This window comes from Dysidea avara, chromosome 2 (genome assembly GCF_963678975.1).
Source record: "Dysidea avara chromosome 2, odDysAvar1.4, whole genome shotgun sequence".
In the NCBI taxonomy this organism is placed as follows: domain Eukaryota; kingdom Metazoa; phylum Porifera; class Demospongiae; order Dictyoceratida; family Dysideidae; genus Dysidea; species Dysidea avara.
In genome coordinates, this window is record NC_089273.1 from 37054412 (window position 1) to 37081633 (window position 27222).

Sequence of the window (27222 nt, forward strand, 5' to 3'; positions counted from 1 at the left end):
AATCCAGGGGCTGGAGGGATTTTTTCCTTACTTTGGCCCCTTTTCTGTTACACCTTTTCAGTCAGTCAGTAAGTTAAGTCATTAGGTCTAAGTCCCTGAAATTAGGTTAGGTAATCCTAAGGCTGCAGCACATGTTGCTGTCAGACCTTCAGTGCTGGTCACTGTAAAGTGCTAATAATAATAATAAATAAATAAATAATGAATATTTATGCAGTTTTCTCAGGGCCCATCATCAGTGATCACTCTGGGCACTCCTGGCACTAAAAGGCTTCAGGTGGAGAGCTATGCATCATCACACAAACTTACCAGTTGGAAACTGCACCTTCTTTGCACAATGGCCTGCCAGGTGAGGCTTTCTCTCATCCCATACATGAGTGAAGGTACCCTATAGTTACGCGAGACTAAAGAAACAAGACTATCAAAGTGTTTAACCAATGCAAACTAATATAACCTCCAGCGATTAGTAGCAACTTCTAATCATGTTGTTTATTAAGCAGGCGTAGCAATCACTTGTCTTCCAATCGAAATAGTCGCTGTCACCCACTTTCAATCATAAATGAACAGTAGTTCGCTTGTCTTGTGGGTGTCATGTGCTAACTGTTTTGATCGGTGTTATATAGAATCGTTGTATGTTTCTATTACCTCCACAAAAGCACCTGCCCATTATACGATTGTCTCTTCATACAACATGGATTCTATTCCCGGTGAGTGCGAAGCCTTAGGCCTTGTAGTTTTCTCAAACATTATTCATTATTTATGATGTACTTTTAACTGCATTTCGTATTATCTTTAGTACTTGGTTGTATAATTACAAGGAAAAAAAGGCATGTGCCTGTTAATATGAATATGATGATCGTCAACAAATTTTAAAATGTATATACACCAATATATCAGTTCCACAGAGTTCGTAACAAAGTGCTGCAACTTCCAAAGCTGTCTCTATGGAATATATAAATGCTACTTTATTAATGGTGTAAAAATGATACCTATAGGGATTTACCGTACAACAAATGTACAGTTTGCTAATGTAACAGAGTAGTGGACTGGATACTGTGTATTAGTGTGTATGTGTACGCATGCATAAAGTTGAGTAGTATGCATTAATAAGAAAATAGTGAAGAACCGTGTGGTCCAGTCCTTGTCCCATAATGGGGGCATCCCAGCCCATTACACTAAGTTAATTTCAGCACAAGTAAATTCACGAAACTAGGAGTGAATAATAAAAGAGAGTGTATAATTCCAGTATGGGCCATCAAAAATGACAGCCACAAGTCTTTCTGGATATTATAGTAACTTCATGCTCATGAGATAAGTGCAGATCGAGAGAGTTAAAAGATCGATATACTGTAATAGAGCAGTCAGATCTAAATACTCTCTATATATAATAGAGCAGTCACAGTATTCTTCCGAGAAGCAGTGTAGCAAGCTTATAGATAAGGAGATATGGTTGGTGAGGGGTAACTATTGTCACTGTTAGCAAATCATGACTTTTTTTTTTTGGTCTTCAACTTACAGCTTGGGTGAAGTTGTGATTCAGAATGGAAACCTCCTTTCTTCTGGGGCCCCACTTTAACTCTTTGCCCTGGGCCCCTTAATTTCTCTGGGCGGCCCTGGATCTCAGTACCAACTTTGGTAGAAATCCGGTGAACGTTCATGGAGTTATGACCGATTATTTGCATAAAATAAGGTCGAAGGTCTGTAACGTCTACAGGGTAAAACCCTTGGAGGAATCAGTTGAAAATTGATATGTAGATGGAGTAACCATCATAGGAGTGCCTTTTTGTGGTTTTAAAGGAATCGAGATATAAAGACCATGGAGATATGACATAAAACCCAACCCGTGTCAAAATTATGCGATCGGTTTTTATGAATAAAAAACTACCGTATAGCTGGTAATTTTCGAAAGGTTTTTATTTTCGGATATTTCGAAGAGGCCCTTCTCTTCGAAAACAAATTTCCACGTCCGGTTGTTTTTCGAAAATAAATTCCCACAAGTGAAAGCAACCGTCTAACTTTTGGTGATTCGTTCAAACCCTTGAATTGCTCTATAAAATGCCACCCAGAGTTTGTTTTAGCATTATCATAGAGACATTTATAATTCATGTTCTATACAATTTTCTATTGGAGAATTTAATTACCTGGTGGTAAACCCCCCAAAAGTAGCGTATTGTCCTCAACCAAATTTGCTGAACTTTTACAGAGTTAAATTTGCTGAAAATTTTCATTGTCTAATTTCGTATGCTGTGTCACATTACAGAAAATAAAACACTGAAGCCATTCTGCATCAGTTCCAACTATTTCTCACCCATGTTACTGTGAACAAAACCTATGTGGTGGTACATGGAGAAAGAAGTGAGATAGCTAGGTTTACGATGCATATAATATTATAATGTAGCTGCTGTGGTTGGCAAATTGACATGTTTGACATCAAACAGTGGAGAAATCAAACTTGTACATATCCCTATCCATAGTGGAGTTATGCTTGGCTGAAGGCATCAGGCAGTCCATCAGTCAGTTTGCATAAATTCAATATAATATTATATTTGAATTTCATGGTAACTCATTGGAAGGGCTTGGAGTTGCTCTGAAGATATTGCCAGACATGTACGGTTATGGAGGAAACGTGAGGCTGGTTTTTGGTGATGTTCTTACCTTATTAACCTCCATGATGCTTACTATACTGTATGATATTGTTGCAATCTCAAATCTTTGCTCATTTTGAAGTCTTAAAAATTTCCGAATATTCCATTATTCAAAAATTTCCAATTACCACTGCTTAAAGCATCTGTGAATGCTATAAGCATGATATATTAATATGACTGCTTATAGCATTGACACTAGTATAATTAGAACTTGAAAATTTATTTTTATACTGGACCAAAAAATATTTAAGCAAGAAAGTCTGAACAGTTTTCCTTACATTTGTTGGGGATTTTTATATTATTTTTGGAACAGTTAAAAATTATTATATCATTAATATATTATATTTCTGTTTGTCTCCTGAATCTGATGCTATATAGTGCAAAAGGTTAGTCTTAACAATTCACTTGTAATTCATCAAATTTTTGAGTTTTTCATATTTAACACACATGTTGTTTAATACAAAATAACACTGAAGCATTTAGACTCATCCATCACTGCTTGAAGTTTCTTGGTTTACTAGAGTGGTATATTCCCAGTATATGGAACAGTTAATTGTTTGTTATTTTAGTAGTTTTTCAGTAAACCACATTCACTGATGTTTTACAGAGAGTTTAAAACTTAGTAAAACAATTATGTTCCATATACTTAATGTTACTGATATTTTACTATCAGTATAACTGGGTACAGCTACAGTAAAGTAGCTTAACAAATTAGTAAACTAAGAACCTTCAAGCAGTGCATATGCTTGGTCATCCAATTAATTTGTCAAAGTTTTCTCTTGTCAAACTTGTATTATTATATAAGTGTGTGTGTGTATATACATGCTTGAATCACTGTTGACATAAGCAGCTCCGGGATCTTTTATGACTGGTTTCTGATCAGGAGCATAGCTAGACTTTTGGTGAAGACCAAAATGGTAACTACCTGCTGAGAATAACTGCCCTCCACTAACTATATATTAATATCACTGATACAGTATATGAAAATCCTTATTTATATTACCTACATAGCTTGCTAAACTGCCTCTCTGAATACTGTGATTGTTTTATTAGAGTGATTGACTGCTTTATTAGAGTATCTTGATCCGTTTCCGGAAACTTGAGAAACCCCCTGGAGCTTCCCCTGAAGATAATTGCAAACTGGCATGGATGGGTAATGGTAACACATATTGTATGACAGAATGGCCAGGGTAGCTAGAGTGTACCTGAGTAGTGTGCCGTCATAACATTTAAAGTAATTTCCCGTGAATTTCTCATTAATTACATATTTCAATTAAGGATGCATGATCGGTATGGAGAACAAATAATATTATTATATGATTAATAATGAAAAGTGAGTACAATAATTTCTATCTGCGTGAGATCATTACAGTGATATGTAGGTAGCTCTAAGTTTATTTCTGGACTGCTAGATCTCTAAATTTGAAACAGCATTTGTAACCAGAAAACAATAAGTATGCAAATAACATGTCATGCTAGCATGATGCTAACATAACCCGCAAATGTGCATGTATTTCAACTTTAGTTTACATGTTTGTCGCATCAGTAATTTGGTAGGTTTGTCAGCAAAACTTGTGGAAATCACATGTAGCTAATTTATTTGAGAACTTGTCCTTACTCCTGTAGCCTATTACCCACTTGTTACCTGTGTGGTACACAGATTGGTTTGTTGGCCCCTTGTGCATTATGTTTATTGCTACAGCAGGTAATTTTACTCAGCACTATTTTTGGCTATATTCCTGCGTTAAAGCAGCAAAATTAAAATCCTACCAAAGAAAAATGTCACCAGTAAATAATTTTGTTAGTAGTGTGATTAGATGGCAACACATAAAAATAATCCCCGGGTCCTTGTCCCAAGTCCACTGTTTTCATAATAATGCCCATATAAAACATTATAGTAAAATTTTGTTAGCAATGCAATTAGATGACAATGCATTATGTATAATTAATATTTTTATGCTGGATTATATGAAAAACTTTTTAGCAAATGCAAAAAATGTATATACAGTTTGCCATAATTATGGCACATTTTTGGGGGATTTTAATATGTTATTCTTGGAAGAGATGGCCATTCTTCTTCAGGGACCACATTTAGATAAACGTTCACTTAAATTTCTCAGTATCCAATATGTTTCTCCATTATGTTTTCTGTGATGGAAACACATAGCTAGTATATATATACTGAAAATCCTTGTGATATAATGGCCAGGGTAACTGGAGTGTACGTACCCTAGTTGTGTACTGCCACAGTGCTTGCTTGTGAATTTCTGTTTTTCATTGATTGAATGTGACTCAGTATGAAAAGTAGTATAACTTATAGTTGTGATGTAGTGGTGAGGGGTTTGCCTGTAAATGCCTGATATGTACACCCAATTTTTTTGGGTGTACAGTTCCCAAAAGCAAGTGCGTACATAGCCAATTGTTGTTGCTCTAGATTTCTCATAATACTAAAGCTAGCTATAGCCTATAGACATTCAGTTTTTGGTATGATATGAATGCCAAGTCATGATCATTATAAAGGTATGATAAAATTATTAAATGCTAGACCAATAGCTTAAATCTTAGTAGTTGACAATGAATATCGTTGTGTGACAAACTAAAGGCTATGCTATGCTCTCTACAGACTATAATAATATGCATGGTTAAATCACTTGCTGCATTAATCACTATAGCTTTAATATACAAGTATGAAATGTTTACAAATTTTAGGCTTCAGGGAATTATTCCTTCAGGAAACAGTTTATCTAGGTAAATTTTAGATGTAATGTTGCGCTCAGATGTTTGGGTGTTGATACATGTCCTATACAGAATCAAGCTACATACCAGCTGCAGCTTAATATGAAGTCGATATACAGTTGTTATTAATTTAATCACTTCTGTGGACAAGGAGTTAGGAAGATCTTCACCAATGTTATCAATTATTTATTTGAAGGTGTCTGAGCTTCATATTTAAACTACCAAATTGCATAATTTATTGTGTATAATAATTATTAGGTCTGATCTATGTGTAAAATGTAGTAGTGTACATTGACTGTGTTATTGTCATTGCATTCTTGGACATATAAAATTTTATTGTAGTCATATGCTTATATGCTCTTAGTGGTAGCTAATGGCTGTACACCTGGCTAACTCCGAATAGCCAAAAATTATAGAAAGGAAAATTTGATGAACTAATTGTAAATTCATCAAAACAATTCCGCTATACTGTACTAAACACACTCCGCATAGCTAATACAGTACCAACACTGATAACATCACAAAATGTAGTGAAGCATGGGAACAGAAAACTTTATATATAATTTGAATGTTTAGTGGAAAGGGGAATATACTGCACTACACCAAAACACTATTAGTTGTACAGAAACTATGTACTGTATAAATGTTCAGTATAATATGTGCACTGTTTAATGTCATTAGTAGACTTCAACAAGGATGTACTCTTAGTAGACTTCAACAAGGATGTACTCAATGCGATAGCTTTCTGAAGAAGAATCACGATGCATATCAAAGTACAGACCTTTTTTGATATCCGGTTGATATATATAGGAATATTGAGCTATAGCAATGTGCCCTTCATCATGTTCTGTATGGCAGGAACCCCACTTCTCAGTTGGTTTAATATGCATCTTCACTTCACTGGAGTAGCTTTTAGCAACTGTTGGTCTGGAAGTACCTGTAGAAATTGATGAAACACTAGTTAGCCTATCAGTACTTCTCCCTTGAAAACCATAGCATGGTGCATTAGGGTAGTAATTTTTGTCAGGTGTTTGGAAACCAAACAAATTTTCTCCATCGCTTATTCCAAAAATAGGATCATGATCATTAGAATCAGCCCATGTAGTATCCATTGCAACAGTAATAGTTATGGTGACATCATCTTCCTTAGACAATGTTTTTGGTGGTACCAGCTGAACTCTTATAACACGTTGATATGTGAAGCCACTAAGGATTTCAAGGTAATCAGGACGTACAGTGTATGATCCAGAAATTTCAGCATGTTTGCTTAACCAGTAAGGGGTCATCAGTTGATGATAATATACTGCCTGAAAATAATGAAAATGCATAATTGTATCACTTGTAGCTGTATCATTTATTTTAGTTATAACTAACACTCACCTCATGATCAGCTTTGGAATATGAAAAAGTTACTACAAATAACACAACACCAGCTGTCACCAGTAACATCTTGCAAAGTATATGTAGCAAAGAGATCAGGTTAGAAGCAGATTCAATGGACCACAGTATACTAAACCTGACCAGTGTGTATTGCTTTTATAGCTTCTTACAGTATATAATATTATTTACTTACACCATATGTATATACCTATTTGGTTATTTAAAGCCAATTACTGCTAGACTAATTAACTATATCAGTCACATTATAAAAATCTTTTTTATAGCACAGCTAGTACTTTTATGTCAAGAAACTTATAACTATTTATTCTATTATGTTATGACCATGCAATTTTCAGACTTTATTCATCATTTAAGTGGCATCATAGTATGAGTTACAGAATGCAGATATTCTACCGTGATCATGAGATATGGTTTGATATGCGACGGGGTATACTTTGTGTCCACATACCCTGCTTTAGCAAACCTGATCACATATAATATGCACTTGGCTATATAATGCTAGGTTCATTGTGTGTGAAATAGTTTTTGCCTAGAAAACTAAATGCATAGTATTTTCAAGTGCAGTAGCACGTAAAATGCTTCCACCCTCCATTGTTGTTCTAATCATCACAACTTATTGTACATCACGGGGTTATTTTATTTAATAATTACAATTTTTGCTATACCTGTGTTAAATGCAACATTAAAATGCAAGCAGAGGGAAATAAAATAATATTTGCAGTATATTTAGATATTTATATAACCAAGTACTAAGAACAACAAGGTATTGATGCATACAATACTACTACAATAATGTATAGCTCTCTCCTGTGTGTTTTGTATGCATATATACTGTGTAAGCATCACTGTGCACCACTGATAAACTGCATTTAGCTACTGTTGGCTGTATAGTAGTTTAACAGGGGCTTGGTTTGCAATTATGCTGACTTTCACCACCTTGTTGTCATAGCCTCATTTCTTGATTGAGTGATCTTCAGAGACATCTCACACCAGCATGCATGTACAATGTAAAATAAAAAATTACATTTCATATGCATCATCCTTCACCATAGCTGATAATTTCCATCTTTGGTGTTGCCAATAATGTATTGCTACATACAATACTACAGTAATGTTGCTAAGTGGCGGTACATCAGTTGTATGGCAATGGCACACTGATGTGTACACAGTATAATTTATGTGCATGTAAAACATGCAGGAGAGAGCTACTGTATACACTGGTGGCCTCTATAGTTATGATGGTACTATTGTCTTATATCTGTCACTACTGTTCCATATTGGCTTGATTTGGGATCAAATGTTGATCATACTTTCAACCACCTTGTTGTGCATGCAGGGGTTTGTCACATTGGTGTATATGTGACATGAATACTAGTAATAATAATAATTTATACTGTCCATATAAAAACATTTAATGAAATTGCATTAGCATAATTATAATTTATATTAATGCTGGACCATAAAAACATTTTAAAGTAAAATATATAAACAGTTTTCCAGTTAAATAGGGCACATTTCTGGGGAATTTTATACCATTCTTGGAAGAGATGTCTCCTGGATCTGATGCTATAGTAGTGTAAAAGATTTAACAGGCAAAGTTTTACCGATTCGCTAGCAATTCTTCTGTGTGTTGCAGTAGCTACATGATTATGCCTTATTGATTGGCCTTAAATGTCATGCAGTAGTAATACACCTTTTTAATTTCTTAATAATCAACAGATTGAATTTTTGAATTCTCTCTCGAGTTTATAAATTTATTTTAATGTATTGTTTAATATAAATATTGAAGCATTTTGATTCATCAATATGCTTCTTCATCCAATTAGTATGTCAAAGTTGCCGCTCTACACAGTAACTTGTTTGTAGCTGAATTCTCTACAGACTGACTTGTTGTAGCTGAACTCTCTACACGTGTTTATGGTAGAACTCTTTACACCGTGAGTATATTAACAGGAAGAAAGAAAACACAATTTTCACACCTGTGTAACTAAGGTTCCCAATGTAAAAACTCGACTTCTTCAAAATAATTTGCTAACTGCTGTTACATGTTACTCACTTGAATACAGCTGCAGTGGCAATAAATTCCATCAGTGGCGTAGCTACACCCGGGAATACCCGGGCATTTGCCCAGGCATCACTTCACTTTGCCCGGGCATCAGAAAATGGTTGGGTCACGCAGCCACTCAAAATATCGCGTTTAACACATAAATCCTCCCCCACCCCATTACCATTAATTCTACGCCATTTGCCAGCAGCTTCTACCTCGGGTTCTGCCTGCCATCGACACTTGCACCCTCGCTTCAAAAAGGGGTGCGCCGCGATATGAAACAAATTAGCTATGCGCGTTCAGTTAAAATCAGAAAATGGCGCCATGTGTTCTCCACGTGACGCGCGAGTGTTCACAGTTGGCTGTTAGTTGGATATTGTCTGATTATTGTTTGATGGTGCGAGGTCCGTGATAATGCTCTAAACAGAGTCCTCTAATAGCGCCCGATTTATTGAGATGCAACGTGACACAAGGGGAAGGGAGGTGTGGAGTCAGTGTTGTACGATTTAGGAGTGGAGTGTGATATGTGATGTGAGCTATTATTAAAACACAATTGTATTAGTCGCAGTGGTAGATCACCAGGATTTTTTCCAGCTTTGAGGCCGCCATTTTTGTAGACCTGAGTTCACTGAAGCAGAGCCAGTCAGTGGATGAATTGTCATGTTTAGTGAGTCACATCTTCAATGGAGGACTGGAGGAGGACTTATCACACAAAATTTCTTAAGTGTGTTGTGGTGCTGCACGTAATTACTCCATATACATCCCACAATCGATTAGGTAGCAATCATGCAGTAGCGATTTAGCTAGATAGGCTGTATAGATGCTTATGTTCATGCACCATACAGATAGAGTTAGCAGCTATACAGAATAGCTAGTCATGCTTTGCACTAAAAACAATTTTTTATGAGTGTACGTATGAACATCCCACAGGTTGCTCACTTGGTTGCTTGCAAGGTTAGTGGTTTGCCAGGGAATTACAATTGGTCTAGATACGCCCCTGAACCATTGCCTTGGGGTAGAAATCGATCGACTCGAATGTCTGCGAAATCCGACATTACGAGCTATAACTCAGAAACCTTGATCCTTATCGCAAGGCTGGAGTTCAACCTTCCTCTGTGAGTAAACTTTAACCTAGAAGCATCGTTAGTTTGATTGGTGAGGTAGGTTTCCTGTCGCTGCATCAGGATTTTGGACTCCAAAAACGGGTTTTCGTAAACGGACACAAAATGATTGATAGCCTAAACTTCTTCCCACCACAGTAGTAATCATCCATCGACAAAGAAGTCACATACAAAGCTTGGTTAAGTTATGACCTCTGTAACCATCTGAGTGAGCGTGATATAGGGCACAATTTGCCGGTTATCACACCTTCACTATTATTATTATATTGCGTTAAGTACAGAACTCAGATTGAGTATTATATGTACAAATTTACAATGTTGTTCTTAAATGGCAGTTGCTATTCGCACGGTCACGTGTGAATAGCATAGAGCTATTCGTACGGTCACGTGCAAATAGCACTGAACTATTCGTACGTGACCGTGCGAATAGCACAGAGCCTCGTTCAGAGCTATTCGCACGGTTATACGCCCATCAATTGTAACCCCCAATACGGGATCCATAGGGTGATTATAGTGGGTTTATACGGGGGTTCACCTACAAAGTTACCCCCAGTAGTGGGGCTTTTGATACAAGCATTTTTTAATAACAATCGAATTGTGTAGCTTTATTTATTTATTACTGTGTAGGACTCCATCAAGGAGTATAACACACAGATACAAAACAAAATCAAAGTAAATTCAGATGGTTTAACAAAACGTCCTTAAAACAGTTTAGGCCACTCCAAATAAATTCTCTGTTTCCCGTCCTGGACACTGGCATATTCGCATGCGGGCGGGCTGTCCATTTCCATTATTTCATTATAAGATTGGCTAGCTTTTCAAGCCATTATTTGCCTGGCACAGCCAAAATAATGGCTGTGCCAGGCAAATAATACCTTTACATTTCACCTTTTGTGCCTTTACATTTCACCTTGTACATTTACATTTGTGCCTTTACATTTACATTTGTGCCTTTACATTACACCTTTTGTACCTTTACATTTCACCTTGTACATTTCACCTTTTGTGCCCTTGCCACCGCTGCTCTAGAGCGCCAATTTCTACCAATTTTAACAATCTCTAGCTATCTATTGTAATTATAAGTAACTAACAGTTGTAATTATTAGTTACTGCACTGTATTGTATGTATGTTTCTTTGGCAGTGGGTATCTATTACCCACTGACCTTTAATGCAGTCCTGAACTGCATTAAAAAGTATTAAAATAAATAAATAATAAAAAAGCATGCTTAAGCTTGTTCCTTCCTTTGTAAGTTGCAAAAATAACACAAACGCGAAGTCTGTGCTGACATGATAGCACTGCTGACACTGTTTCAAGATAGCTTTTACTGAGCCTATTAGTATGCAAGAATAACCGGAAAATAATGGAATAATGAAATATTTAGTGCTGGCAGTAACCAGATGCGGGCGGTGGACGGGAAACAGAATTTATTTGAAATGGCCTTATAGATGGCTGATTGACCACATCTTCTGGCAAAGTGTTCCATAATTTAATAGTGAATGGTAAAAAGGAAAATAAGTACGAGTTGATTCTTGCTTGTGGGATTCTGAAACGTTGTGAATGACCTCTAGTAATAGTCTGGTGCCGCTGACCCTATTTAGGCACTTGTATAAGCGCCTAAATAGGGTCGGCGGCGCCAGACTACACTGGTAACTGATGACATTGATGTTAGTGAGATAGATGGAACTTCCATTTGACAATTGATTATCTTATAAAACATGGTTTGCAAAATTTACGTCGTGATTCTAGAGAGGGCCAATTAAGTGATGTGAGCATGTTAGTAACACTACTTCTCCAGGAGTAATTGTTCATTGTATACCTTGCAGCACTAGCTATATTTAGTTAAATCACGTGACGTTGACCCGTAGCCAAACCTTAACGTGTATTGTCTGCAGGCATGGCAGAACTGATCATGGAGTGGGGGAATACCTCGGGGAATATAGGGGGTAGGTAGGGGATTAGACAAACATTTAGGCCCCAGTAGTGGGGTTATTGCTCTTGCAGGGTGTCAAATCCCCACCTTGTCCCCACATGGCCCGTACTGGGGGGGGGGTAGGGGCCTAACATTGATAGGATTACTAAGAGATGCAGTTGGCATGTGTGTACACATATAGATATTTTACTATGGCATACATCTTCTGGGTGTGTACGTGCATGCGGGAAGTATAATGGATACATCACCAAATTTGGTCGTGTGAGTCCAAGGATACACCATGCATGCACATGCATTTTCTCTGCTATGGACTGCTAGCTGTGGGTTATGTACTTACATATTATAGCCATCATTGTAAAACATACAAGCATGTCTCTGTGTTAGATAGCTACCCAACTGCATGAATGGTAAAATGCATGCTGTCATGAAGTTCATAATCAGTTAGTCACAGTATATAAACTCATATGGTAATAAGTAGAGATTTACAAAATACCACACACTGTAAAGTAGTAGATTGATTAGATAAAAATAATCCAATAGGAGTCATGCAGTCCGAGTTGCCAAATGCATCCTCGCATCCCTTATAGTTACAAAACCACATTCTCCAACATCATTCATTCTCTTGGCCTCTTCCAAAGTGATGCGAACGCAAGAGTGATGCCATCCTACGTAACAAAGAAATTTATCATTCAGTAGCATACAAGCATAGACATGCTGAATTTTACCTTAATTCCATCACATACATCACTTTCATTGTTTTTCCAGTAGAACAAGTAGCATCCCCTTGTTTAGTTATTGAACTGTGGCTAGGGGGTCTACAACTCTGAGGAAGCATGACAATGGACAGAATTCGATTCTAAAATTGGAAAAATGTTCTGTAATACCTGACAAGCAAGAGTCAGCAGCACCAGGATTCACTGGGCATTAATTGTCAAATCACAATGTCAAGACAATTGAGCCTATAATGTGATAGCAAAAGTGACACACACCAGGGGCGGAACCATGCAGACTTTTGGAAAGGGGGTCAAAATGGCATGCTACATTGTCTGGTTTGATAAGGTGAGACCACTGAAAAAGGTCACAGCCTGCTGACAATATAGCTTCCCACCCTAACATGCAACTATGCATTTATCACTGCATGAAAAAGAACATAAAAATCCTTAAAAAGCTCGCTACACACTGTTCTAATACTATGACAGCTTTATTAGAGTGACTGCTCTATTAGAATATCTCGATCTTGGTATGCTACCTTGGCCCTCTCCCTGTATCCCCCACGGTCGTTCAGCCTTAAATGCAGTCCGAACATTTTCCTCCGTGTGCACAAAGAAAATCTATTTCTCTATACCTCAAATCTTCATTGTATACCTTCGATGGTGCACGTTTTGCAGCTGAATCTATTGATCTTGATCGATGTTGATCGTTGAACGTTTAATTGGACGAATTCCGTTCTTTCAAAGGTAAAGACTGTCTCCTTAAGATCATCGTAACTCTCGAACTCGTCTCCTATACAAAACATCGGGCATGTAACGAAAGACCATAGAGAAAGGTCTAGAAAGAAAAATCCCGCTTAAAACCACGTGTAGTTTCGGAGATGAATGAACCGTGTACTATCCGTAAAATAATAACATCACGTGACTGCCGGGCGAATAGCACGAAGCTATTAGTACGTGACCGTGCGAATATCCACTCCATTCTTAAATTGATTAAAAGATTCAGCTTTAACCACCGATGATGGTAAACTGTTCCACATAGTAATAGTTGATGGAAAAATGAGAATTTGTCGGAGTCAACTCTGGTTGCTGGCTGAGAAAGCTTGTAAGAGTGACCACGGAGGGTACTGTGTATAAGTTTGAATATGTTAGGCAGTGGCGGATCTAGGAATTTATAAAGGGGGTTTCCAGTTTAGAAGGTGGAGATATACACTGACGTGAGATACACAAAAGTTTGCACTGCATGGTCTGGTTTGGTAAGGTCAGACCAAAAAAAAAAAAACAAAAAAAAAGGTCACAACGTATTGATAGTACATAAAATACCTTAAATAACTTCCTACACACTACTTTAATAGCTACTGTGACTACTCTATTAGAGTATCTCGATCGAGGCGCACACCGCAATAATTAAAACATTTAATTGTTACGCAATCATTTTTCAAAGGGGGTTTCCGTGGAAACCTTGAAACCCCCCCCTAAATCCGCCACTGTTAGGGGTAAGCTACACTACATATATAACTTATCCACTAAACTGTTTAAAAATAGATATCTCGGTGTAAAACAACTGTATGATCCATAAAGTATAACTAATAGCGAAGTTATCGTCGCTGCAATTCAGCTATAAACGCACTAAGCCTATTCAATCAGGCTCATGTGACTAGGCTTGGGTGTGGTCAGTAATGATACACTGCTTACATTTATTTGTTTATTATTACTGGGCAGGTAATATTTGTATTGAGGGATAAAATCACAGTTGTCGTAGCACTGCATAAGACATCAAGTGTTGAAATGGCAGAAATCACGCGAATTGTCAAGTGTTGAAATGGCAGAAATCACGCGAGCTTAATTTCTTTAACGCAATTAAATTTTATTTTACGATTCCTGACGAAGATAACCTCACTTATAGTTGTACTTTAGGGATCATACAGTTGTTTTACGTCAAGATTTCTATTTTTAAACAATTGAATGGGCAAGTTATGTAGTCAAGGTGTGATTACCGGCTAATTTATTATTTTATTTTTTTATTTTCCAAAAATGTACAGCCTCAGTTTGAGGATTAACGCACATATGAAACATGCATACAAAATGTTTTACAATATGATTGACTATGGGATTACTGATTGGTAGGGTAAAGTAATAATAATTTCAGTTGGTACTTAAAAATTTGTAATGATTGTTGTTGGATTAGGTCAGGTGGGAGTGAATTCGACAGTCTAATTGATCTAGGGAAAAATGAATTACTGCACTGATTGGTCCTTGCATAGTTATGATGAAATCTTTGATCATGTCCTCTGGTGTTAGAAGTGACAGGGATTAAATCAACTGGAGATATATCAATGAGATTATGAACAATTTTGTAGAGGAGGGTGATACTAGATACTTGTCTGCGGTGTTCTAAGCTGGGAATGTTAAGGTCAATGAGCATATTAGTTACGCTGCTGAAACGCGAGAAGTCAGCCATAATGAATCTGGCAGATTGCCTCTGTACTCGTTCAAGCTTATCAATGTCTCTTCTGATGTGAGGGGACCAGACAGGATTGGCGTATTCTAAGATTGGTCTTATCATGGCATTATAACATTTCAATTTGATTTGAGTTGGGCAGGACTTAAGATTTCTCTGTAGGAATGCTTTGACTGATAGAGCTTTGGATATGATGTTAGTAATGTGTGTGGACCAAGACAAGTCATTGGTGATTGTAACTCCTAAATAGAGGTGTACCGATGTGGTTTTTTTGCATGTACCGATATCCGATATTGATGTCACCAAAAGAAGCCGATAACCGATAATTGATCCGATATTTGCATTATAGTTAAAAGTGTACATTTACCTACCCTACAACAACATGTGCATGTATTCATTGCTATACTCTGCTTGTGGTGGTATACAGCTTGGGTTTCTATTGTGCAATCCAGACAATTAGGCACCCACAAACATTTTTATGTATACTCCCATGAAGCCTTATACGGATATTTCTGCATTACTCTGCATTCTAATGGTTTGTGAGAAAGCTGGTACAGCAAGTTTCCTTGGTTATCCTGTGACCCTTATTTTTATTACAAGGTACTCTATAACTGCTTCATTTATAAATACTGTGATAAGCTTTCCAGCAACAGACAGTAGAATCGCGTGTATTCATATGGCTTCTCGTAGCGTAGCGCTTGTTTCAGAGTGAATAATAAGCCACTGGCACTAAAGAGCCACATCAATAATGTAGAAAACAAATGCACAATCCGTTTATGTACAAACTATTGCTAGTGTATAAATATCGGTAGCGATATCGGTCCTCCTGCTGTTCTGTACCGATACCGATATTGGTAAAAATTACCATATTGGTGGCCGATATTATAGCCGATCCGATTATCGGTACACCTCTACTCCTAAATATTTAGTAGATGAAACTTCTTGGATAGAGATGTCATTAATGGTGTAGTTGTACGTGATCGGATTGTGTTTACGAGTGATTCTCATGAATACACTTTTATCAGGATTAAAAAACATACCAGATCTAGTGCCCCATTGTGATAAGGAGTTGAGATCATTTTGAAGTGATAAACAGTCGGATGTAGAGTGAATAACAGTATAAAGTATGGTATCGTCAGCATACAGACCAATGTTGGCATTGATTGATAATGGGAGGTCATTAATATAACATAAAAATAATAGAGGGACTAAGATTGTTCCTTGGGGGACACCCGAGTTAACTGCATGTGACTCACTGGTTGAACCGTCAAGAGTTACTTGTTGATGCCTACCGATGAGGAAGTTTTGTAGCCATGTTAATAGTTCCCCTCTAATACCATAGTAGGATAATTTGTTACATAAACGGTGATGGGGGACTTTATCAAATGCCTTAGATAGATCTAGAAAAATGATATCAATTTGAAAGCCAGAGTCAAGAGATTTAGAAATGTAGTTTATCCCTATATCACGCTCACCCAGATGGTTAGAGATGTCACAGCTTAACCAAACTTCGTATGTGACTTCTTTGTCGATGGATGATTACTACTGTGGTATGAGGAAGTTTGGACTATCAATCGTTTGGTGTCCGTAGACGAAAACCCGTTTTTGGAGCCCAAAATCGTGCTCAAACGATGCAGCGACAGGAAACCTACCCCACCAATCGCACTACCAATGCTTTTAGGTGAAGGTTTACTCACAGAGGAAGGTTTAACTCCAGTATTGTGATAAAGGATCAAGGCTTCTGAGAGTTACAGCTTTGAAATCACAGAAGTGCAAGAAGAAAAAGATCTTGGTATTTGGTGCACTGAAGACTTGAAACCATCTCTACAGTGTCGTAAGGCTGCAGCAAAAGCTATGCAAGTTCTTGGTTTGCTAAGAAGGTCCTTCAAACTTTTTTCTGTTGACTTGTTGACTTTTTTGTACAAAATGTATGTCAGACCTCACTTGGAGTATTGCATCCAGGTCTGGAGCCCTTACTTGGCGAAAGATATTGATCTCCTAGAGAAAGTACAGAGACGTGCCACCAAGTTATTACCTAGTTTATTTGATTTACCATACGAAACTCGTCTAGAGAGACTTGGTTTATATTCACTGTATTGTAGACGTCAAAGGGGAGATCTAATTGAGACCTACAAGATATTGAATGGTTACAATGGTTACTATGACATCAACCCTACCTCATTTTTCACTTTGAGTAATACGGATACCACCAGAGGTCACCACCGTAAACTCTTTAAATTTCCGGCGATCTCGGCTGCTAGTGAGGCATAATTTTTTCACCAACAGAGTAGTTAATTTGTGGAATTCTCTTCCAGCAGATGTTATTTCTGCACCAACCGTGGCATTGTTTAAGAAGAAATTTGATGATTTATGGAGAACAACAAGATATGGGCACTCTCACAGGCCTGCGGCCTAGCTTGACAGTCTTGTACTGCTAAGCAATTTTTGTTCATTAATAATAATAATAATAATAATAATGTCGGATTTGCAGATATTTCGATCGATTTTCTACCCTAAGAAGGCAATGGAATTTATTGCCACCGCAGCTGTATTCAAGTGAGAGTTAGTCCAACATGTAGCAGCAGTTAGCAAATTATTTTGAAGAAGTCGAATTTTTACATTGGAAACTCTACTAGAGACATAAACTAACCGGGGATCGATTCGCCTTTGAACAAAGGCACAAACGTATAATCGTTGCGCCCGTTCGTGCTGATGACTTGACCATACGTGTAATTCTATATAACGCCCAGTACCACACTCTTGCTTAATTATAGATTTCGCGAAGGATAAGATTGGCGAACGTCCGTGGAGTGACTGCATGAGAGCCCAGGGGCGTAGGGAGGGGGGTTCCGGGGGGTTCAGGAACCCCCCCTGTAAAATTTTGGCTTCTGCAAGCAGGATCCTAACACACCATTTAGTGTGGCAGGACAAAATGAGTGAGTAATATAGTATAATGGCACAGCACAACAATTGAGAAAGCTTGCATTCATCTCTCAAGGAAGGATTTACAGATGTAACATGAGCCTTAGGCTTCTTCAAAACTTGTTAAAAAGATCGATATACTCTAATAGAGCAGTCAGGTATATACTCTAATAGAGCAGTCAGGTTTATATTCTAATAGAGCAGTCAGGTATACTCTAATAGAACATGCATGTAAATATATCCATGTCCATATGAAGTTTTTCAGACATTCTAACATTAAATGCAAAACTTAGCATGACCTTATACTGCTATAGCTTTGGTGTGCAGTGTTTAAGGATATAGAGCTCCAGTAGTTTCACTTGTGTTATGCAATATGAATTCATGCTATGCATATTTGTATAGTTATATTGTTTTGATTGTAAGTCATTCCATTTGTATCAGTGGATTCATGGCTCTTATACCACAGTGAGATAACTATCACTTACAGATTACTAGTATGTGTCTCTATGTGTTATGCTGTCTGTTTCCACTAGGTGGCTTTATATAGTACTACCTTCATCGCGGGGCACTTATATGCATGTACTTTTGCGTAAAATATAGCAATTTGCTGAGTTTTGATTCATTAAAATATTGAAAGTCTCTCAGCGGCTGGGAGCTGCGCCCCCAGATCCCTGCTTCTGGTAACTCAATATTGGTCTGGAACCCCCCTTCAAAAAATCCTGGCTACACCCCTGGAGCCAGAGGCCACTTTACACGTAAACAAGAAGATTACAAGTAAGTTTTTGTGTTTGTAACGTCTCAAGTCTCCATGCCAGCTGCCAGTCACATAAAATATGTTATTAATTAACAATACAAGAAAACATTAAAATACATGCCACGCTCTTTACAATACAGTTACATATAAAATACAAGTAAACAATTTTGGCTTGTGCAGCTGGCATGGCGAACTTCCTTTGTGTTGGTGTCAGGCAATTCAATACATGCTTAACCTTTTTTGCTTTCACCTGGCTTAGCTACTAGCTTAGGGCTTGGCTGTCTTCCTTTATCTGGTTCATCTGGCTTGCATACTCCTACAGTATTGTGTAGCTATCTCCTGCAAGTTGTGTCTGTGTTCTATACCATATGCGTATTTTGTACCGTACGCGTATGGTATGTACCACCATACGCGTATGGTACATACCATACGCGTACGGTACGATTTTCCGTACCATACGCGTACGGTATAGACATACGCGTATGGTACGTACCATATGCGTATTATGCCTTTTCTCAGCCTTGCCATCACCTAGCTACGATGGGCTGTCTTTACAAGCATTTCTAGCTGAGCAAACTTAGAACACAACACAATAATCTGCTTACTACTGGCTGTAACTATAAATTTATTCATCAGCACACATGCACATGCATTTTATCCTTGCCATGCATGCCCATGCATTTCCCACTATAGTCCTATACTAATGTACCTAAATCTTATGTACATGATCTCATTTTCTCTGCCGAACTTTACATAAATGGCACTGTGCATGTATGCTACTTTATACAGTAGCTATCAGAAGCATGCAGATGGTATATTTATACTCAATCATAAGTGTGGATAACTGATAATTTACAACAGAATTGGGTAAATAAGCAAGGAGAGCAATTACAACATGCATGGTAGCTAGTAAGTTCTAACTAAATTATACATATATGCATATACTGCTTGTGCAAAGCTAATAACTGGAAAAATGAACTTCGTAAGTGTCATCAGTTGTGCAACATGGCTCCTCACTGTATTTGCATTTTTATATACTATGTACACTCTTCTTCTTTTGAAGATCCAATTTCTTGTTTACGTACTTTTCTTGTTTATACATACTGTAAATGTGACCGGATTTGCGAAAAGGTACCTTTTCCACACATTTGACATACCAGCAAACAAAATGATGTAACATTTGACTCCTTATACCGATTATCTTGCTTTTAGTATCAAAATGTAGCCAAATACTGTAGCTACATTCATTGAAAATTTCAAGCAATTATATGCCATGATCAAAAAGTTATGAAGCTTTAAAGTCCAACAAATGGGTCACATTTTGTGTGTGAAAAAGGTACCTTTTCGCAAATCCAGTCACAAATAGTATATTCATCACACTGGACCTACAGCACAAATTAATGTGGATGTTGTTAACTTTAAAGAGTACATTCAGATAAGAGTAGCTAAACACATTGTCTTCCCATCCACAAGCATGACAGTAAGTAGCGAGTAGCTATACAACGCACTTAACAATAATAAAACAATGCTACTTAATATACATTCATTACTGAACTATACATTAGAACTCATATATAAACTCACCATAAAATCTCTGCCATGTTATGTTTTCCTACTTCATCTCAGCAGGCAATGCACTTGCCTCATTCAATAGCAAAGATTCAGCGAACTACAGTTTAAAAAAAATTATTGCACAATTAATTACTATGCACATCAGTCTTAGAGTATAGCATGTCTAATATTGCTATAAGCTACAGCCATGCAGATTTACATTAATTTGCAAACTAAAAACATTACTTTCTCTACAGTTATATCTCTTTGCTACCTCCCTCAATGTTATTGTATCAGCATTGTCCAGGTCTTCCTCTGTTTGAGCAATCATTATACATTGTACTTCTCGAGCTCATCTGATTAAAATTGTCACACCTTTAGTGTCACCAGGCATAAATATCCATTTTTAAGTGGAACCTAGTGTACTAACAAATTAAAGGTAAACAATAGATTATATGTAGCAACAATAGAATAAAATATTTATTGAAATAATATATATATGCCTGAAAAATTGGCTCCGTTTGACAATGGATGCAATTTATTTAATATGGTTGCTATGTTGTAACCAATCAGAATGCAGTATATGGATAATTATATCAAAATCTTATGTTTATATTTAGCTACAATGCTACCTCTACTGGCTTAGCATTTATATCGCTATGCATTCCAGTTATATTCATTGAAAAATCGTGAATATCAATATGCTGGCACAATTCTACAGCCTAAAAGAAATCAATGTCTTTTGTCCTAAATAATGCTTTAGAAGATCAAACTTCAAATTTCAGTTTCTGTGTAAGACAAGGAGCATACTGCTCTTGTTTTATGTTGAAGGGATAATTGGGCACCTTTAAACCCAAACACATATTTACAAAGTTCATATATACAAGTATAGAAAAACCCCTAGTAGAGTTTTGGGTAATATCGCTCTATATAGCTTTTAATTATTGTACTAATCTTTGACTATCTTCAGGAGTATTTGTAAACACATAAATATTATGTGTGGATATTGTTCTAATTGTAGGGAAGTGTAGGCAGACCATTTATAGGCAAAACAGACTATTGTATATAATATTATTAATCAATAACTGAAAGTACACAATAACAACTAACTAGTACAACTACAGTACACAATATTAATGTTACAGGTATGCATAAATTACATTATATTACATCATGTCACATCATTACATTACATCATTAACTCTATTATAGATATGAAGGAGGAGTAGCATTTGTAATAATGGCCTAGTTTTTGAATTTTCATTGTATCAACAATGGATCATGAATCCAATAAGAAGCAATATATGTGTAGCAATTGCAGCCACAATGTACTGTGTGGAAGAAGAAACAAAAATTAAAATTTACCATACGTTGTCAGTGTGTGCAGTTGCTATGCAACAGCTAGATAATTTGTGACTGGATTTGCAAAAAGGTACCTTTTTCACAGACCAAATTTGACCCATGCATATTTTGAAATTCAGGGTTTCATAAGTTTTTGAACATATACCTTATAATTGCCTGCATGCAACTATCCATGAGTGCATGTACAGTAGCTACTAGTATCAATCTGCATTTTGATACTAAGAGCAAGTTTATCAGTGTAAAGAGTCAAGTGTTACATAATTTTGTTTGCTGGTATGTAAAATGTGTGGAAAAGGTACTTTTTCACAAATCTGGTCATTTTAACTCAACATTCTAAATAACGCATACAGTATACCAGCTTGTGTACTTTCAAATCAATTACACTGTGGATAAATGAAGTCATTTATTATAAAAATGCAAGATGGAAATCCATGACAAATAAGGCGGACGAGGCAATAAATCAATATGTAAAAAAGTCAGAAGACATCAAGAAGATAATCTACAGGTGCTTACATAAACCATCATAATTATATGGGTGATGGCTCTATTGCATGTATTTTGTGGAACTGTCAGATACTTCAGTTGATGAAATGAAATGTTAAACAGACAACGAGATACGTTGTTATAGATTATACAACAACAACTATGTATAAATCAAGACATATTATATTTAATCCCCTTCCTTTGATTTATACTTTTCAGACTTATACTATATGTAGCTAGGTGTTATTATGTTTTTCATAAAGCTTCCAACCCAGCTGATTGACCTTTATTAGTTTTGACAATGTAGAATTCCATCAGATCCTACCAGATCAGCAGGACTTAACACAATTCAAGACTGGATCTGCCAACAGTGTGATGAATTAATGATTGTTTTTATCATATATTGTCCTAAATCAATATGTCAGTTTCATCACTTATATATATACATATAGTCATGCGAGATATCATGTTATTCTTTTATTTTAAGGAATGCTTTATTTTAAATAGGTTTGCATCATGCAGTAAAGTAAATTATATCTTAATCACAGTAAAGCTAAATTGATCTTAGCTCTAGAGAATAGAATAGCTATAATCAGATCAACTTACCCTGCCATTCACTAGAATTGACACATATAAATTCAGCTTCTTTCCTTCCACTGCTATATGGAACAACTTGCAACCAGAGACTTTTGAAGCTTCATCTATCACCGTGTTTAACAACCTTCTTATAAATGAACTATAAAATCGTAATTAGTTAGCTGTAGCTATATATTTTGATTTGTATATATTGCATTTATACTCGCTGTGCGAGGTCTTGCAATTATATAATAATAATAAAATACATGATTGCTCTATTGAGTATCTCGATCTTCACTGAACAGAAAGACTAGCTCCTCCCCCCTCCCTCTTCCCCGAACAGAAATGAAAGCAGAGTGTCATCAGGCGTAGTCAATAGGTACGGCAGTGCAAAAACCTTCTGCTTAATATTATACGCATACCAGGTTAGCTATACTCAGTAGTATTGTTTTAGTACAGCAAATTCATTTTAGTTTAGTTCTAGTTCTAGTGCCCATAGTCCCCTACAGTTTTAGTTAGTTTTAGTTCTAATACCCCAATTCCACCATAGTTTTAGTTAGTATTAGTTCTAGTATCTCAATTCTACCATAATTTTAGTTAGTATTAGTTCTGGTACCCCATATTTCTGTAATTTTAGTTAGTGTTAGTTTTAGTGTTAGATATCTTCACATATACTAACCTTGGTAGCATGCCCTAGACTTCCAGAAACTTTAGATTTGGTGTTTTGATAGATTTAATATTGATGAGGCAAACTGTACCGAGAATCCAATTCTTCAATTAATGCACAAAATCACTGTTATCTACTAAATTCAGTGGTACATTGTTAGCACCTATAAAGGTTGCAAGATGAAATGTATAATAGCCTTATGTTTATTGCTGTTAGGGTTGCACAATTTAGATCCTAAACTATGTATTGGCAAGGAGGACTGTTTCAACTGGCTAGAAGAACCTCTCCTTTCTTTTCCTTTGTCTTTTCAATTTCAGCTGCTTCAAAATATTTATAAGCATCAGTATGACATGTCTTCAAATGCTTCTTCAAGTTTATAGAATATTGTCCTTTAAATTCTTTATATACCACAAATCAAACCATCAGTACTTTTCACAGTACACACACTTTTGTCCTTGATCTTACCGTACCTGAAGTAGTTCCACACTCCACTTGACTAAGGCCTTCCACCTTCAGCACAACTTCCACTTGCCATTGTGCACATATGAATAAAAGCTCTAATAGAATTGTGCTTAAATAACCTAAATCAGCAGAATTAATGCTGAATAACAATGTTTTATGGTAGCATTTGCAGGCATCACCATCTTCAAAGAAAAGTGTTAAGTGGTTATAGTGTACAATACCCTTTTATGTACGTAGGATTGCTTGAGAAAACTTTTAGTTAGTTCTAGTTCTTGTCCTAAAAGTTTTAAACGTTTTGGTTTAGTTCTAGTTTTTGAACCAAAATTTGAATGCATTTTAGTTTAGTTTTAGTTTTAGAACTAAAATAGACCACAATTTTAGTTTAGTTCTAGTGTACTAGAACTAGAATTAAATTGCTGTACTAAAACTAGATTTAGTTCTAGTTCCTTAGAACTAAAACAACACTAATACTCAGACGGTACGATTTTCCGTACCATACGCGTATGGTTGTACCGTACGCGTATATACGCATATGGTATGTACCATACGCGTATGGTACAAAATACGCATATGGTATAGAACATCTGCACAATTATAGTGTGTCAGCCGTCACTGTGCCATTGCTACACCACTGATGAACCTTATTTAGCTCTAGTTGTGATGTTGATACTGTACTGTATATTGGCTAATAATTTTTATCCAGTAGCGGATATAGGGGGTTGCAATGGTTTCAGCTGAAACCCCCTCTGAAAGTAGCGCACGCCCCAAATTTATTTACGAGTCATCGTGTGAGTGATAAAATCGCCACGTGTGTTGTAGAAGGACTCTGTACTGGTTAAAAACTTCGTATTTTAGCCTTTGAAATCACAATTACAGCGTGGAATCTGAAACCCCCGGCCCTCTGAAAATTTCTAGATCCGCCACTATTATCTGTTGATGTTGCCTATAATGCATTGCTGCATATAATACTGCAATAATGTATAGTTCTCTCCTGTATGTTTTGTATACATAATTACATATACTGTGTACACATCACTGTACCATTACCATGCCAATGATGTACTGGCACTTAGCTACTGGTGGCCTTTAGTTACGATGCCACTATTGTGTTGTATCTGTGACTACTGTGACATATTGAGTTGATTTGGGGATCGTGCCTTCACCACCTAATAGCCTCACCAGGGGCTGTCTCGTTGGTGTATGTACTTGGTTGTATGTGACGTGGTCCTAGATAATATATAATAATAATATAGCTCCTCAGATCAATACTCTCTAACAGAACAGTCACTTTGTAGTGAAATACTCTAACAGAGAATTCACTGATCAAAATAAATGTTCCAAGAATATTGCAAGAAATGTTGTTTAATTAGGAGCATAATGGAAGAGCATAATAGGTGAAGGTCTTGGGAAATTCCTGAAAGCATTTTAGGTAAAATTTTGAGTAGGCTTAAGTCTATCATACTCAAAAATTTGCCTATTGTGCTTGTTTTTATGCTTTTCAGAAATGCATTATGCTTTTATTTTTTTGTGTTTTTCCTAAATAAGAGGAGTTTTCATATGATAGAACGTGAATGAAAAGTGTCACTTCAACTTCAACATACAAAAATTGGTAATTGGGATGTGCTCCAGAGTTTGTAAGAACTTCATAGCAAGGGATCTGGAGGCAAATTATAGTTTCTTAGAAGATATAGACATTTTATTGTCTAATATCTTTGTAGTTTTGTATGCAAATATTTATTAATAAAAAATGATATTATGATAGATCTTCTGAGTTTTAGCAATGGGTATTCAAAGGACAGCAACTGCTCAGTATAATAGCAGCTTGCATTTGCACCACCATGCCACGAACATATTAGCCTCCTGAAGTAAACACTTAATGGTTCTCATTCTGTCTGTTGCATGTGATGACTGTTCTATTAGAGTGTTTGACTGTTCTATTAGAGAATCTTGAAATATTTCTCTGGTTTGATATTAACCTCTCAGCCTCCCTGCAGACCTGCAAATACTTCAATATTTCAATGTACAGACATTCACTTATAGCTATACTGACTCATCACTATAACCTTATTATCATCAGAGCTTCTCTTGTAGCTATTGTCTTCCAATTGAGCTTTCAATAATCACAATCATCATATCACATTTTACTCAAAATCAGATGATGAAACACATTTATAGATATAGCTATAAACTGCTTTGCCATGCCTTGGTACTAGTTGGCACATGACTGCACGTGTCCTATAAAACTCAAATCCACAATAAAAAGTGCTGACTCGTGTCCGTCGAGTGTAGATGTGTAGTAAGAAGACTGAATCGGTTCACCATTTCAAAACAGGTTAGCCCTTGACTTTGTGACTGTTATAGCAGAAGTTATACTTATGGTGGCGGAAATTTGCTCACTATGCTCCTGATTATACTCCATTATGCCAGCATTATGCTTTATGCTTTTCATCCCCATTATGCCAAAAATTATGCCGGCATAATCGATACAAGCCTAATTTAGAGTATATTTGACTCAGGCCTATGCTTAATATAATAGATAGTTTGGGATCATGCATATTATATGTGATTATTATCAATTTGACTATACATTAATACTGTGAAAGCATTAATTTTGTGGCTGTATGTAGACCATAGCCAATTGCAGTGGTGACCAGAGATAACAGAAACAACTGCAATTATTACAATTATATAAAAATTCTTTAGTGCATTCTATTACAGTTATTGAGGGTTTGGACCAGTAGACACTCAAGTTGAAGTTGGCACCACATAAAGCTTAAGATGCTCAAGGAAGGGAGTATCAGTGGAGCTTGATTCATAAGGAATGCTTAATTGGGCTTATGTTATCAATGGGTGAAAAACATAATTAGGCACCAAGTCCAGAATTCAGTCCAGTCAGGTTATATTCCCACCCATTTTAACCATAATTATAGCCTAAATATTTCAAGTGAGAAATTTTTGCTGATTTTGTGGTTTTGGGGGTTACCAGCAAAAAAATTATCCCTGAAATATTATCCCTCCATATAGTTTACTACATTTTGGAAATGTTGGCAAACCCATGAAAAACGAAAAAAAATTAGCAACATTGCTCAACCTCGAAAAATTTGCCCCTCAAAATATTTAGGCTATATGGTACCTGAATTAAATGGTACAGCATGACATACGTACCATAATTATATAGTTAGAATTAATAGATTAGAAAGTCATGAATAACCACAATAGCTACATCACGTACATAATAATACTCTGGCACGCCTTCGATATTTTACATTATAATCGCAAACTTTTCTGCCAAAAAAAGTGTTGATTCCATATGTAATTATATAATAGTTATACGGGCACAATGTGGAGTCTATGAAATTTATAAACCTGAAGGCCTGGTCTGTAGCGCATGAGCG

At 36.4% G+C, this 27222-nt stretch overlaps 1 protein-coding gene and 1 long non-coding RNA gene across 3 annotated transcripts in view; both read right to left on the bottom strand.

Moving 5' to 3' along the window:
- Positions 1–5891: 5891 nt before the first annotated feature.
- LOC136247220 (uncharacterized) lies at positions 5892–8766 on the bottom strand. The gene is made up of 2 exons (XM_066038857.1): positions 6759–8766; positions 5892–6685 (listed from the first exon to the last, which is right to left on the bottom strand). The coding sequence occupies exons 1-2, from the start codon at positions 6825–6827 to the stop codon at positions 6083–6085; spliced, it is 672 nt and encodes a 223-aa protein (XP_065894929.1). The 5' UTR covers positions 6828–8766; the 3' UTR covers positions 5892–6082.
- Positions 8767–19555: 10789 nt separating this feature from the next.
- LOC136247229 (uncharacterized) overlaps positions 19556–27222 on the bottom strand; it is a 32897-nt gene continuing 25230 nt past the window's right edge. Inside the window, exons 3-4 of one of the 2 annotated variants that reach the window (XR_010697205.1) lie at positions 20311–20702; positions 19556–20111 (exon numbers count right to left, since the gene is read on the bottom strand). This is a non-coding gene — a long non-coding RNA (uncharacterized lncRNA). Of the gene's footprint in view, positions 20703–27222 lie in introns of both variants that reach the window. The other variant, XR_010697204.1, reaches the window with a different exon arrangement.

Coding starts and splice junctions, on each gene's coding strand:
- LOC136247220 (XM_066038857.1), bottom strand. CDS start 6,827: ATGTTACTGGTGACAGCTGGTGTTGTGTTATTTGTAGTAACTTTTTCA. Junction 6,686..6,758: donor ATTCCAAAGCTGATCATGAG/GTGAGTGTTAGT, acceptor CATTATTTTCAG/GCAGTATATTATCATCAACT.